The 14,742-nt window shown below is 43.0% G+C and overlaps 1 protein-coding gene across 1 annotated transcript in view; it reads left to right on the top strand.

Moving 5' to 3' along the window:
• The window catches only part of LOC132891651 (MORC family CW-type zinc finger protein 3-like), a 168,452-nt gene that overhangs the window by 20,170 nt on the left and 133,540 nt on the right, over positions 1 to 14,742 (top strand). Inside the window, exons 6-8 of the mRNA XM_060929443.1 lie at positions 829 to 979; positions 2,491 to 2,628; positions 2,732 to 2,851. Coding sequence (XP_060785426.1) covers positions 829 to 979; positions 2,491 to 2,628; positions 2,732 to 2,851 — 409 coding nt within the window. The remainder of the gene's footprint in view (positions 1 to 828; positions 980 to 2,490; positions 2,629 to 2,731; positions 2,852 to 14,742) is intronic.

Below are 14,742 nucleotides of genomic sequence, written 5' to 3'. Positions count from 1 at the left end.
GGGAAACCGGAGCACCCGGAGGAAACCCATGCAGACACAGGGAGAACATGCAAACTCCACATAGAAAGGCCCTCGTCAGCCACTGGGCTCGAACCCAGGACCTTCTTGCTGTGAGGCGACAGCGCTAACCACTACACCACCGTGCCACCCAAATTATAATATTCATATGGTAAATATAATGCTCTAAAATATCATGTCAAATTAGATATTCTCATCTCATCTCATTATCTCTAGTCGCTTTATCCTGTTCTACAGGGTCACGGGCAAGCTGGAGCCTATCCCAGCTGACTATGGGCGAAAGGTGGGGTACACCCTGGACAAGTCGCCAGGTCATCACAGGGCTGACACATAGACACAGACAACCATTCACACTCACACCTACGGTCAATTTAGAGTCACCAGTTAGCCTAATCTGCATGTCTTTGGACTGTGGGGGAAACCGGAGCACCCGGAGGAAACCCACGCAGACACAGGGAGAACATGCAAACTCCACATAGAAAGGCCCTCGTCGGCCACTGGGCTCAAACCCAGGACCTTCTTGCCGTGAGGCAAAAGTGCTAACCACTACACCACCATGCCACCCAAAATATAATATTCATATCGTAAATATAATGCTCTAAAATATCATGTCAAATTAGATATTCTGTTCTACAAAATAACAGATAGCCTCTGATTTATTGAACAAATATTGTCAAATAATATCTGAAGAAAAAAAGGGTTTTATACTTTGTTTTGATAAACTATTGAAGGCCAAGAGCAACAGAGGATTGGTTTGTGCAATACCATAATATCTAGTTAATAGTTTCACTTAAAATTATTCTGTTACAGAACATCTTCAGGAGAATTAGAATTGGACTTCAAGAAGGACCGCTATGACATCCAGATCCCTGTTGATGTGTCTGAGAAGACCACCAAAGAGACAAAGACGCACCAACCTGAAGTTCATATGTCTGTGCCTGAGAGTGAATATTCACTGCGGGTGAGATTGTAACTACTGAATGTTGAAATGATCAATTGTTAGAGTTAACTAGTTATAACACTTCTTGTAGGTTAGGGAATGAGGAACAGGGAGACAGGTTTGACAAAATGCATTTTTTATTTATCTTTACTTTTACTTTTCAGTGACTTTAGGTTTCACGCACACACACACACACACACACACACACACACACACACACACACACACACACACACAATATGGCCGGGTAGCTCAGCTCTCTCTCTCTCTCTCTCTCTCTCTCTCTGTGATTACCGGCCTCACTCTGCAAGAACACAGAAAAACACACAAGTAAATTGCTAGTAAAAAAAAAAAACACAGGTGAAACTCGTCACGTGCTACCTGCCGGTTCTACCGGACTTCTCGCCTCCCACAGCTGATGCTCGACCATGCCCGTGCTGCCCCACTGGTTTAGTTCACTGAAATAAGAGGGGTCTTTTAGAAAGGAAGATATGAGACTTAACCACAGCTTGACTTCATTATGTTTTGGTTCCAGACAGTTCCCATCAGATGAAAGGGGAAATAGGAAATCAAAATCAGAGACAAATGAACAGGGGAAAAAATGTTCATAAATGCACACACAAATGGCAAAACCTTACAAGGAGTGATAGAAAAGTTAGGGATGTGTATGTGTTTATATTGTGTGTGTGTGTGTGTGTGTGTAAGTGAATGAAGGATTGTGGAAAAACAAGTGTTAATCAGTGAAAAACAGATGATTAGCAGGCAGAATAACATAATGTTCTTCTTCCAAAAAAAGTTGTGCTTTTTATGCACTTTCATACACTATATTGCCAAAAGTATTTGCTCACCCATCCAAATTATCGGAATCAGGCGTTCCAATCACTTCCATGGCCACAGGTGTATAAAATCAAGCACCTAGGCATGCAGACTGTTTTTACAGTTTGGAGCTGGCCCCTTCCTCTTCCAACATGACTGTGCACCAGTGCACAAAGCAAGGTCCATAAAGACATGGATGACAGAGTCTGGTGTGGATGAACTTGACTGGCCTGCACAGAGTCCTGACCTCAACCCGATAGAACATCTTTGGGATGAATTAGAGCGGTGACTGAGAGCCAGGCCTTCTCGTTCAACATCAGTGTGTGACCTCACAAATGCGCTTCTGGAAGAATGGTCAAAAATTCCCATAAGCACACTCCTAAACCTTGTGGACAGCCTTCCCAGAAGACTTGAAGCTGTTCTAGCTGCAAAGGGTGGACCGACGTCATATTGAACCCTATGGATTAGGAATGGGATGTCACTTAAGCTCATATGTGAGTCAAGGCAGGTGAGCGAATACTTTTGGCAGTATAGTGTAGATCAACAGGACTGTTAAAGTTCACCATGAATGAATTTTCATCTGATACAAATTAAGTTACCTCATTGTAATCTTTTTTTTTCCCCACTCAGAATTCAAGACAGAGTTGAAGATTATTTTTTTTTTAAATGCTGGTCCAGATATAGTCAAGTTTGTGTTTATTTTATTCTTAATTCAGGCATACTGCAGTATCCTGTACCTTAAGCCAAAAATGCACATTATCCTTCAAGGGAAGGAGGTGCAAGCTCAGTTTGTCACTAAAACTCTCGCAAATGTCTTCAAGGACACATACAAACCTGTCTGTTGTCCTTCCCTTGTATCCTTGTGCCAAATATTAGAGCAACTAAATGTGTAAAAATATCACTCTTAAATAATTTTAAAATGATTTAGGTGTCATGATCCTTAAGTCTTTCTCTCAGACAAAGGCAATACCAATCACATTTGGCTACAACACAAAGACCAAAGAGCACTATGGCATCATGATGTACCACAAAAACCGTCTCATCAAAGCCTATGAGCGTGTTCCCTGTCAGCGCAAGGTAAGGATTACACAGTTCATATAAGTTTCATCTTTGTCTGTAATAATCTGCATATAGAAACAGAATAAGATGGGTAAACCAAGCAAGAATATGGAGAACACAGATACAGTACCCTCTGAAAGTATTGGCACAACAAGGCCAATTCCTTTGATTTTTCTATCTACTGAAGAAGGGTTAAATGATGAATATTAGATGGCAGGTAGGAGTTCAGCTTTCATTTCCTGATATTTAGATATAGAAATGTTAACTAACATAGAAAATGACCCCTTTGGTGGAAGGACACCCCCACTCCCCATGTTTAGGTCAGCAAAAGTATAGGGACATTTAGTCTTAACCCCTTTGGACATAATGTGTACAATTGTACACATGAAGTTCCATTACTTACTTCCTTGTGCCCGAAGGGGATAAATAACACTTAATATTTGCTTGCATATGCCTTGTTTGCAATCAAGCAAGCAACAGACTGAGCTCACCAAACCATTGCATTCTTATTGTGTGATGCTTTTCCAGGCATGTACTGTTGTTTCAGTTGCCATTTGTTTTAGGTGTTTCTCCCTTCACTCCCCTCTCCAGGAGTGCATGCTCAGTTGGGTTAAGGTCTGATGATTGACTTGGCCTGTTTAAAACCTTCTACTTTTGAACTTTTCACTTTTCCCCTGATGAAGTCCTTTGCTGTGTTGGCAGTGTGTTTTGGGTCATTGTCATGCTGAAGATCCTTCCAGTTAGACTGGATGCATTTCTCTGTAAATTGACAGACAAAATGAATCTTTGGACTTTGGAATTCATTCTGCTACTACCACCATGAGTTATATCATCAATAAATATTAGTGAGCCCGTTCCAGAAGCAACCATGCAAGCCCAAGCCATAACACTACCTCCACTTTCTTTCTTTCTTTTTCAACATTCCAAATTGTTGTGTTGGGTATGCATAATGCTTGTGCAGTGTCTCTGATTAATTTTCTCCTTTTTTCAACTTCAAAATGGCTTGCTTTTCTCCCATAGACAGTTCCATGGTCTTCATGTTGGTTTTTCCTTTTTAACAATGTGGGTGCAATTGGTCTTAAGTGATCAGTCTCATTAAATCAGTCTCATTAAATTAGTCTCATTAATAATACCTTTAATTTTGTTGTTTAATAATAAATTACCAAACAGCTAAATTATGGTATATTCCAAATTATTATGATCACTACCAATGCAGCAATAATGTATTACTTACCATACTACATAGACACTACAGCCAATAGTATTCATATACTCTTGGGTGAAGGCAATTTGGAATTCTTTTAGATTGTGTGACTTCAAAAATATATCAGCAAAACAGACAAATGAGCACAGTTTAACAGAATAATTTAATTTATTATAACAAAGATATCAAATGGGTAATGGCAGTTGAATTACATTCAATATGGTCATCAGTGATATATATCTATATATAAGCATAAATGGTGAGGTAGTACTGTGGGTGTGGGTGTGTGTGTGTGTGAGAGGGGAGCGAGAGAGAGAGAGAGAGAGAGAGGGAGGGGTGCGAGGCAGAGATTTTCTCCTTACTACTACGCGAGCCACTGAGCTCTTAGGGTGTGTCCCGTGCGCGACTGCGCAGTATGAGAAGGAGGAGACAAGAGAGTTTGAATGTGAGCGGTAACTAACTCAGATTTGGACTGTTATCTCAAGTGGGGGAGGTTAGGATCGCCTCGTGGTTTGAGGACAAAAGGGGATCACCTCATGGTTTAAGCAGACAAAGGAATATGTCATGATTGCTAACCCACTAGCTCAGGGGTGTCAAACCTGATCCATAAAGGGCCTTGTGGCTGCAGGTTTTCATTCCAGCCATGCAGCAGCACACCTGACTTGGCTCATTCAATCAACTGAACTGTCTTCACACAGTCAAATACTTGCAGCCACACCCACCCTTGATTAAAGGGTGGGTGTGTCAGTTGATTGAATAAGCCAAATCAGGGTGCTGCTGCATGGCTGGAATGAAAACCTGCAGCCACACGGCCCTTTATGGATCAGGTTTGACACCCCTGCACTAGCTTATAACATTACTAAATCTACTGAAATCTTGATGAGGTCAAAATATGCGTAATAATGAAATTAAAGGTGTTAGAAAGTATAGAGAGAAAGCATGCAACAACCTATCTATTAAAACAACTGAGAGAGAGCAATTGTAGAACACAATGGTCAGTGTGCACAATTAAACAGTTCCTGAGTTTAAATTCACACTACTTCATAAAGCTAATTCCTAAGACTAGTTTGCCCAAATGCCAGCCTTACTTCCAGTATTTTGCTCCTATGTAGGAATGCAGAGATGTCCCGAAGAGGCGGAGTTTCATAGAGCTCGTGGAGGCTTCTGTAAAAAGCAGAGAATTCTTGGTCCGACGCATCGTTATTCATGAGGAAGAGTCTCTGCTCAATAATGTGCACAGCGATTAAGTCAGAAGGAATCTGGTCGCTTCTAACTTTTAATTAACTGCTCGGGCGGCAGTCGTAACGTTACTTATAATAAACAAACAAACCAGTTGTAAACTCAAAATGAGTGAAATAGCGCACTTAGGTAGTATTTTTACCATGGCCAGTGGTAAACATGAAAGCGCGCTGAATCTTCTTTATTGCCAGGCAGAAGTCATGATTTCGGACGGTCCGGTGAGAGGGTGTCTCTTTATGTCTGGACGGCTCGGAGTCCACGACGAGAGAGAGCAAACGGAAGTGTGGCTGAGTCACTTATGGACTCAGGGAGGATGAGATGAAGGTAATCCCGCCCAGGCGTGATGTAGGTCATCACGGAAGTTAGTTGATGGGATTTGTAGTTCTAGACTGGACGGCTGTACCTACAACAACAAATGCAGTCTTCACAGTTGAAACCAAGGGCTCAAACCAAGAGTAGACATTCAGAGCAACTAGCTGTTTAAACAGTCTATTTAACAGGTCACACCTGAGGGTTGCACGGTGGTGCAGTGGTTAGCACTGTTGCCTCACAGCAAGGAGGTTTTGGGTTTGAATCTCATGGCTGATGGGGCCTTTTTGTGTGGAGCTCAGGCTTGTAGTACTTGAGTCTGACTCATGCCTTAATTTTAAGGACTCGTGACTTGACTTGGACTTGAGTACTGATGACTCAGACTTGGACTCGGACTCATACATTAACTGTATTTGGACTTGTAAATTGGAGACGAGGACTCTGAGTTTTTCTTTATTTTTTGTAGTGTGCCATAATAATTTGGCATAAGATCTTTAAATCTACATTAGTTTTTATACTAATTTCATGCAAGAGAATGCACATTCACTTGTTCATATGTCATGTTCAAGAACAAACTAACGCTAATGGTGCTAATATGCCTGGAGAGAATGCCCCAGGATTGGCCAATTTGCTTATACAGACTTCTCGTGCAGTGGGGATAAAATGCACTGCTATGTGTTCCATATGTAGAAAAACTATTGAGGAGATGATGGGGACAAACTCGAATTTCAATTGTCATTTGGCAAGACTACACCCAGAGAAGTAAGTGACACTATGTTCATTGCTTTGTTGATTGTGGGACTTTCTTGCTGACCAATGAACTAGCTAGTGTTAACCCTCTCTCATGTTATTTGCCCTGTTGATATCGAGACATGTGTCAGACTCAACTCAGATTAGTAGTGGACTCGACTTGACTCGAATTTTTCTTTAATGACTTCAACTTGACTTGGACTTGAACACTGGAGACTCGAGCCTAGACTCATACTCAAGGTTTAGTGACTTTACAACACTGGTGCAGCTTGAATGTTCTGTGTGTGGGGGCTTGCTATGGTTTTCTCAACAATTCAAAGACATGCTAACTACTCTAAATAGACCCCTTGCACTGACATCACATTTACGTTAGCAACCATTGCTACCCTTATCCTAGGGGACAAGCAAACTTTTTTTTACAGATTGTAGCCAAGCCAAGATGTCTGACATATGTTGCTGTTGTCTGAAAAAAAAAAAAACTACAGCTACAGTGGTGCGTGAAAGTTTGTGAGCCCTTTTAATTTTCTATATATCTGCATAAATATGACCTAAAACATCATCAGATTTTCACCCAAGTCTTAAAGGTAGATAAAGAGAGCCCAGTTAAACAAATGAGACAAAAATATTATACTTGGCCATTTATTTATTGAGGAAAATAATCTAATATTACATATCTGTGAGTGGCAAAAGTATGTGAACCTTTGCTTTCAGAATCTGGTGTGACCCCCTTGTGGAGCAATAACTGCAACTGAACATTTCTGGTAACTGTTGATCAGTCCTGCACATCAGCTTGGAAGAATTTTAGCCCATACCTCTGTACAGAACAGCTTCAACTCTGGGATGTTGGTGGGTTTCCTCACATGAACTGCTTGCTTCAGGTCCTTCCACAACATTTTGATTGGATTAAGGTCAGGACTTTGACTTGGCTATTCCAAAACATTAACTTTATTCTTCTTTAACCATTCTTTGGTAGAATGACTTGTGTGCTTCGGGTTGTTGTCTTGCTGCATGACCCACCTTCTCTTGAGATCCAGTTCATGGACAGATGTCCTGACATTTTCCTTTAGAATTCACTGGTTTAATTCAGAATTCATTGTTCCATCAATAATGGCAAGCCGTCCTGGCCCAGATGCAGAAAAGCAGGCCCAAACCATAATAGTACCACCACCATGTTTCACAGATGGCATAAAGTTCTTATGCTGGAATGCAGTGTTCTCCTTTCTCCAAACATAATGCTTCTCATTTAAACCAAAAAGTTCTATTTTGGTCTCATCTGTCCACAAAACATTTTTACAATAGCCTTCTGGCTTGTCCACATGATCTTTAGCAAACTGCAGACGAGCAGCAATGTTCTTTTTCTCCTTGCAACCCTGCCATGCACACCATTGTTGTTCAGTGTTCTCCTCATGGTGGACTCATGAACATTAACATTAGCCAATGTGAGAGAGGCCTTCAGTTGCTTAGAAGTTACCCTGGGGTCCTTTGTGACCTCGCCGACTATTATACGCCTTGCTCTTGGAGTGATCTTTGTTGGTCGACCACTCCTGGGGAGGGTAACAATAGGCTTGAATTTCCTCCATTTGTACACAATCTGTCTGATTGTGGATTGATGGAGTCCAAACTCTTTAGCAATGGTTTTGTAACCTTTTCCAGCCTGGTGAGCATCAACAACACTTTTTCTGAGGTCCTCAGAAATCTCCTTTGTTCGTGACATGATACACTTCCACAAATATGTGTTGTGAAGATCAGACTTTGATAGATCCCTGTTCTTTCAATAAAACAGGGTGCCCACTCACACCTGATTGTCATCCCATTGATTGAAAACACCTGACTCTAATTTCACCTTCAAATTAACTGCTAGTCCTAGAGGTTCACATACTTTTGCCACTCAAAGATATGTAATATTGGATAATTTTCCTCAATAAATATGTAGCCCGTGGAATTAGATGCCACACAGGACACAATTGCTTCCAGGGTTCTTGTAGCTTGAATTTTATTGTTCACCACATTTGCAACAGGTCATCTTTAACAGAGTGTGTAAGCTACTAAGTTCTTTTAGCGAGTGGCTCATGTGCTTTCACGACTTGAGGCAAGAGTGAGCACAAGAAAAAAAATGGTTTTAAAAGAAAAATAACAAAGAACAAAATACGAAAAATATGGCAGTGGGCTATGACTATCAACAGAAACATAAAACCGAGCCAGATAACATGGTTAGCAGCCATAAACACACAAAATTGGCATGTACATGTACAAAGTATATTTGCAAAATACACTTACATTTGATACTTGTCTCACCAACCCGACGTGGAACTCCCTGGAAACTGCACAACTCAACACTGTCGTTTATCCTTGCAATGCAACTGAGAACACAGCGGTCAATGCCTCGCATCAAATCCCAGGACATCAATGTCAGGAGTGTCTACTACTTCACACAACATTATATGAGTCACATCCACTCTGCAAATCTCCAGGTTGTTCGCAAATAAACAGGAAGGAAGACCAAGATGCACTTGGTGGAGCGACAATAATATTGCCCCATGCTGCTGCCTAGTGACCAAAACCAGGAATGACAAGTGAGGCTGCTACAGCCCACTTACAGTCTACTTCACATTTTGCTTACACTTAAATAATTTTACACCCAAAAGAAAACAATAAAGAACACATGTATTAACATTCAAGCAGCTTTGAGAGCTATATCACACCTATGTGGAAAATAACATCTAAACCAATTTACCACCCGGCTACATACTCCCCTGCAATAAGTCAGCGTCCTCGGTGACTACGAAACATGAATGGACTCAAATGCTCCCTGCAATGCTTTCTCAAAAAGAACAGCACCCAGGCTTCTCAAAGCCTGGGAAACCATGTCTGTGCTGACTGAGACAGCATTACAGGCTGACCTTGGCAAGTGGAATGGGTTTGAATGAGACCCAGCAGTTTCTCGCTTGCTTTTTCTAACAGCAGGTTTAGGTGCACAGGCTTTACTTCTTGCTCCACAAGCAATGTCTGTTAGTGCGTGCCTGTCCCTGTTTTTTGCAATGGGTAAGTCACTGTCATTGACATCTGGATACACATCATTATTTACACATTCTGTTTCTGTATCATAATTTCTCATCTCTGCATGACCCTCCTCAGGTCCCTCACTGTCACTCTCATCTGCAGGTGTTGTCACTGGTAACTCAACTCTTTCAACAACAGTAGGCAGATTTGATGTTTGCAGAAGCTTCGGAGGGGGGACTTCCTCAACTACAACAAAATCAGGTTCAGATGGTTCTGGCACATCCTCAGCTACAGGCTGTGTGCTGGCATGTGACTTAGTTTTAGTTCTGGGTGTGGGAACCGGTGTTGCACAAAGTCGCAGTTCTGACCTATGAACTCTTTTAATGGGACCTCCCTCAAAAGGTTCAACTGTGTGTGTGGTACCCTGTATGTCAATTACCTTGTAGATGGTTGGACCCATGCATCTTGAATCTTATGTCTACCTAAGGGTCTGTGACGTAAGAAAACCAACTGCCCAATGGCTACAGGGGGACAATACACCTTCTCATTCTGCAGTGCAATCCTCTCAGTTGCATTCTGCTCTGAATACTCTCTGGCTCTCTCATGTGCCTGTCTGAGTCTCTCCTGATGAACAGACAACCAGTCCTGTCTCCTGTCTGACATACACTCACACCCTAATAATGCATCTACTGGGAGATGTGACTGTACACTGAAAAGCAAATAATAGGGTAAGTACCCTGTGGTGGAATAAGGAGTGACATTGTAGGCATACACTAGTTCAGGAAGATGCTCTGGCCAATGCCTTTTTTTCTCTGGTGGGAGTGTCCTCAGCAAATCATGAAGTGTTCGATTGTATCTTTCACACTGAGCATTTCCTTGTGGGCTGCAAGGAGTGGTTCGTGTCTTTTTAACCCCATAGAGTTTGCACAGCTCTGCTATAACTTCACTTTCGAAATTTCTGCCTTGGTCTGAGTGTAGTCTCTCAGGGACCCCATATTTCATGAACCACTCCCTTAGCAAAACTTTAGTGGTAGTGTCAGCTTTCTGGTCTTTGGTAGGATATGCTTACGTGAACTTTGTGAACATGTCAGTTACAACTAGGACATTTTCACACCCGTCTGAAGCTGGTTTCAACACTGTAAAATCAACAGCTACAACCTCTAGAGGTCTGGAGGCCAGGAATGCTTGAACTGGAGCATGGATTTTTGGCTGAGGCATCTTGGTCAAAATGCACCACTCACAGTTTTTAACCCAGCTTTCAACATCCTCACATAACCCTACCCAGAAACATCTCTCTCTTAGCAGGTTTACAGTGCGCTCTATGCCCTGGTGTCCCATGTCATTGTGCACATTCTCTAGGACTTGGTCCCTCAAACAACCAGGCACGAGTAACTGCCACACCTCACCATGACGTGGGTCTTTGATAACCCTGTACAGCAACCCTTCCCTCTCCTGTATGCAGCTCCACTGTTTCAGCAGTCTTTTCACTGGGCTAGAGAGTGTTGCTCTCTCTCTGGGGCTTGGTTTTCTCCCCTGATCCCAAAATGACCTGAACACTTTTAGGGTGGGGTCACTGGTCTGAAAACCTATCAGCTCCTCTCTGGTATAACCTGGCAGTGTGGGAGTGTTGCCTTGCCTAGAACTTATCTCACCAGACCTCAACTCCACAGCCCGAATCTGTCTCAATTTGGAACACTCAAGACCTTTAGCAACAAGACCAGGGTCCAGAACAGTCCCTCGCCTAATCAGATTGCAAACAGCAATACAATTGTCAAAATCCAAATCAGGGTCTGTTTCAAGCTCCCCTGCAAACTCCTGTCTAGAGAGTGCATCTGCGGCAGCATTGCTACAACTAGGACGATACTTGACTTCAAAATCAAAAATAGACAGTTGCGCTACCCATCTCTGCTCTATAGCCCCTAACTTGGCTGTCTTTAGGTGGCAGAGGGGATTGTTGTCTGTCAGGACAACAAATTTTGAACCACGTAAGTAACCCCTGAATTTTTCAGCAACTGCCCATTTTAAGGCGAGCAACTCTAACTTCATACTACTGTAATTCCGGTCATTTTTCTCAGCCTGGCACAGTCTGCAACTAGCATATGCTATGACTCATTTGGCGTCACCCTGCTGCTGACACAATACAGCACCTAAGCCATGCTGGCTGGCATCGGTCTCGAGTATGAAGGGTTGTGTGAAGTCAGCAAAACCCAAAATGGGAGCGGAGGTAAGCTTTTCCTTTAGTTGTTCAAAAGAAAAGTCACACTCTGGTGTCCACAGAGAAGAAAACTGGTGATCTATTTTTCCTGTTTTCTTCACACCTGAACATTTGCTTACCAAGTCATGCAGCGGCCCAGCAATCTGTGAGAAGCCTCGCATAAATCTCCTGTAGTAACTACAGAAACCTAGGAATGACTGCAGCTCTTTGACAGTGGTTGGGATTTTCCAGTTCTTAACTGCAGAGACCTTGGAGGGGTCAGTGCCCACACCTTCTGCTGACATCTGATGCCCCAAAAACTTCACTGACTGCTGTAGAAAAGCACACTTCTGCAACTTCACTTTAAGGCCTGTCTCTGCCAGTCTCTTCAACACAGTCTCAAGTCTCTCCAAGTGCTGCTCAAATGTCTCTGAAAAAACAAGATGTCATCTAGGTAGACCAGGAGTATCTAAAAAATGAGATCACTCATAGTGACTTGCATAAGTCTCTGGAATGTAGCAGGTCCATTGCAAACTCCAAAGGGCATTCTCACATATTCAAATAGGCCAAATGGTGTTGTGAACGCTGTCTTAGCCCTGTCCCTCTCGTGCATAGCTACTTGGTGGTACCCGCTCACCAGATCTATGGTTGAGAAGAACTTTGCCCCTCTTAGTGCATCAAAGCTCTCATCAATCCTCGGGAGTGGGAATGCATCACGTCTTGTCTTTGAGTTGAGCTTCCGGTAATCAACACATAGCCTCAGACTCCCATCAGCCTTTCTCACCAACACTATCGGGGAAGCATAAGCACTGGAGTGTTCTTGAATGACCCCTTTTTTCAACAGCTTGCCAATATGTTCCTTGACCTCACTGTACTGTGTGGGTGGGATTCGTCTGTATGGCTGTGTTACAGGTGTGTCGTCTGTAAGATGGATCTCATGTTGCACTTTGTTAGTGTAACCGAGATCTTCATCTTCTGTTGCAAACACAAAAGAGTACTTCCCCAACAACAAAGCCAGCTGTGCTTGCTGTTCTGGGCTGCCACTTACATTGCGCTTGTCTAGGATAGACTGTACATCTGCAGATCTCTTAGAGTGTTGGTCAAGACTCACTTGTTCAGTATCTGCCGAGATTCTCTGAAACTGTACCTCACAAAGCTCATCACTTTCCACAGTGTCTACATGAGTCAAAATCCCTAGCCTAGTCCTTGACCTTAACCAGATATCTTCATCAGACAAGTTCATGACTCGGACTGGGAAAATGTGACTTTCAGATGAAACTAAGGTCAGCACAACAACCAAACCTCCAGGCAAAGGCGCACTCCCAGGCTCCAGCAGCAGTAAAGAGCCATCCTCACTCACAGTCCTAAGTCCCTTAGCCATGACGGTAGCAGCAGATGAGGCAGGCACATGAACTATGCCCTTACCAGCTACTCTAGCAAAGGAGAGCTTGTCTGTTACATTTACAGCGTGAAGCTGATGAAAAGCCTCTCTCCAGTTTGAGTCAAGATTACCCTGCAGTGTGGTGTCAAACTCAGTGTGTACTAGCTCTCTGCATTTCTTGATGATATTCATCCCTATGAGACTTGGAACAGCTAAAGTGTGTGAAGAATCTTTGACTATCAGGAAACCTCGATCAGGGATAGTCAGACCCATGGCTTCTACATCAAGCTCAACATAGCCCATATAGGGTATGTCTAATCCATTAGTTGCTGTGATCTTTAACCACTCAAATGCAGGATGAATGTTTTCACCTTTTACTGACAAGTGTTCCCTGAAGAAACTCTCGGAAATTGTGCTAACCCGACTACCAGTGTCGAGCAGGCATGATACTGTAACACCCTGGAGTTTTACTTCTACAGTCTTGCATTCCCCGACTGCATGCTCTAAGATTCTGCTTCTGTCTAGTGTCTCTTTTGGTGAGCCAGTTGTTTCCCCTCGGATTGCATGGCTCATAGCAACCAAGGGTGCAAGTTTTCCTGCACTACAGAAGGACCAGGTGTTGTGTCATCTTGGCCTCTTTTGGCCTGTGGGCATTTTCTGGCAATATGGCCTACACCTCTACACTTGAAACAGATAGGCTGACCATCTGGTATAAACTGTGGCTGTTGTCTAGCTTGTGGCTTGGGCTCTTGTACTGTCTGTTGAGTGCTGCATCTACTCAGCTCACTTACAGCGCTAGCTAGCTCAGCAAGTGTTTTGCCTAACTGTGCTAGCTGTTTTTCCTGATGGGCTACTGCTCTTTGAACATCACCTAATATGATATATTGGTCATTATTGGTTTTAACATCAGAATACTGGGCTTCTGAAACCTCTGACTTAACTTGGCTGCTTTTTACCACCTTGGGACGATGGGACCTGCTGTCCTCCATTTCCCACAAGAGGGCCTCATTCCTCACCTCTAAAAGGCTGGACTCTGGTTTGTCCCCGACCATCTTTCTAAGTTCATGCCTCAGAGCAGCATCCCTTAAACCCTCAATGAACTGGTCCCTTAAAACAGTTTTCTCATGAAGTACTGCATTTGGGGACTGCTTCACTACAGAGCTCAAAATCTGGGACAGTGCATGGGAGTAGTCACGGAGGTCTTCCCCATCAACTTGTTTACGGTTGTAAAAGGTCTGCAAAAGCTGCGTGGTGCTACGTTTTTCCCCAAATGCATTTCTTAGGTAAGAGTATAAATCACTGGGCCCCACTGACTGACCCCTCATGCATAGTCTCACCTCTTCTAATGCAGGACCACGTAACAAAGATAGTATGTAGTCACACTGTTCTTCTGTTGTCTGCACCCTGGATCTTAAAACCCTTTCAACATCTTCAATAAAGTTTTCCACAGGTCTCCCATCTGTACCACATTCCCCACTAAATGCTTGGATCTGGCGTCCCCTTGGAATGTAGATATATGAGCGGGTGGGTGCACTGTTACTATCTGCCCTTGGAGTCCTTGTTTCATTATTTAACCAGGTAAGTTCATCTCTCAACCTGGCGAGCTCTTGAACCTGATTCTGCATTTCTTCGGTTGCATCTCCACTTGTACCTGTGGCCCCACCTGAGACCTGGTTTAACTGACCTTTCTCATTACTTGAGGTACCTTCATCACCAGATTCACTAGACATGATGAAATGTTAATCTTTACCCAGTCCAGTCCAAAACATAGATCAAGGATACTGTGAAGACAGTCTCTAACTTGGAGCCCTGCTGAAACTTGCTCTTTGCAG

This window comes from Neoarius graeffei, chromosome 9 (genome assembly GCF_027579695.1).
Source record: "Neoarius graeffei isolate fNeoGra1 chromosome 9, fNeoGra1.pri, whole genome shotgun sequence".
Classification (NCBI taxonomy): Eukaryota; Metazoa; Chordata; class Actinopteri; order Siluriformes; family Ariidae; genus Neoarius; species Neoarius graeffei.
This window is presented reverse-complemented; position numbering and strand designations above follow the sequence as displayed.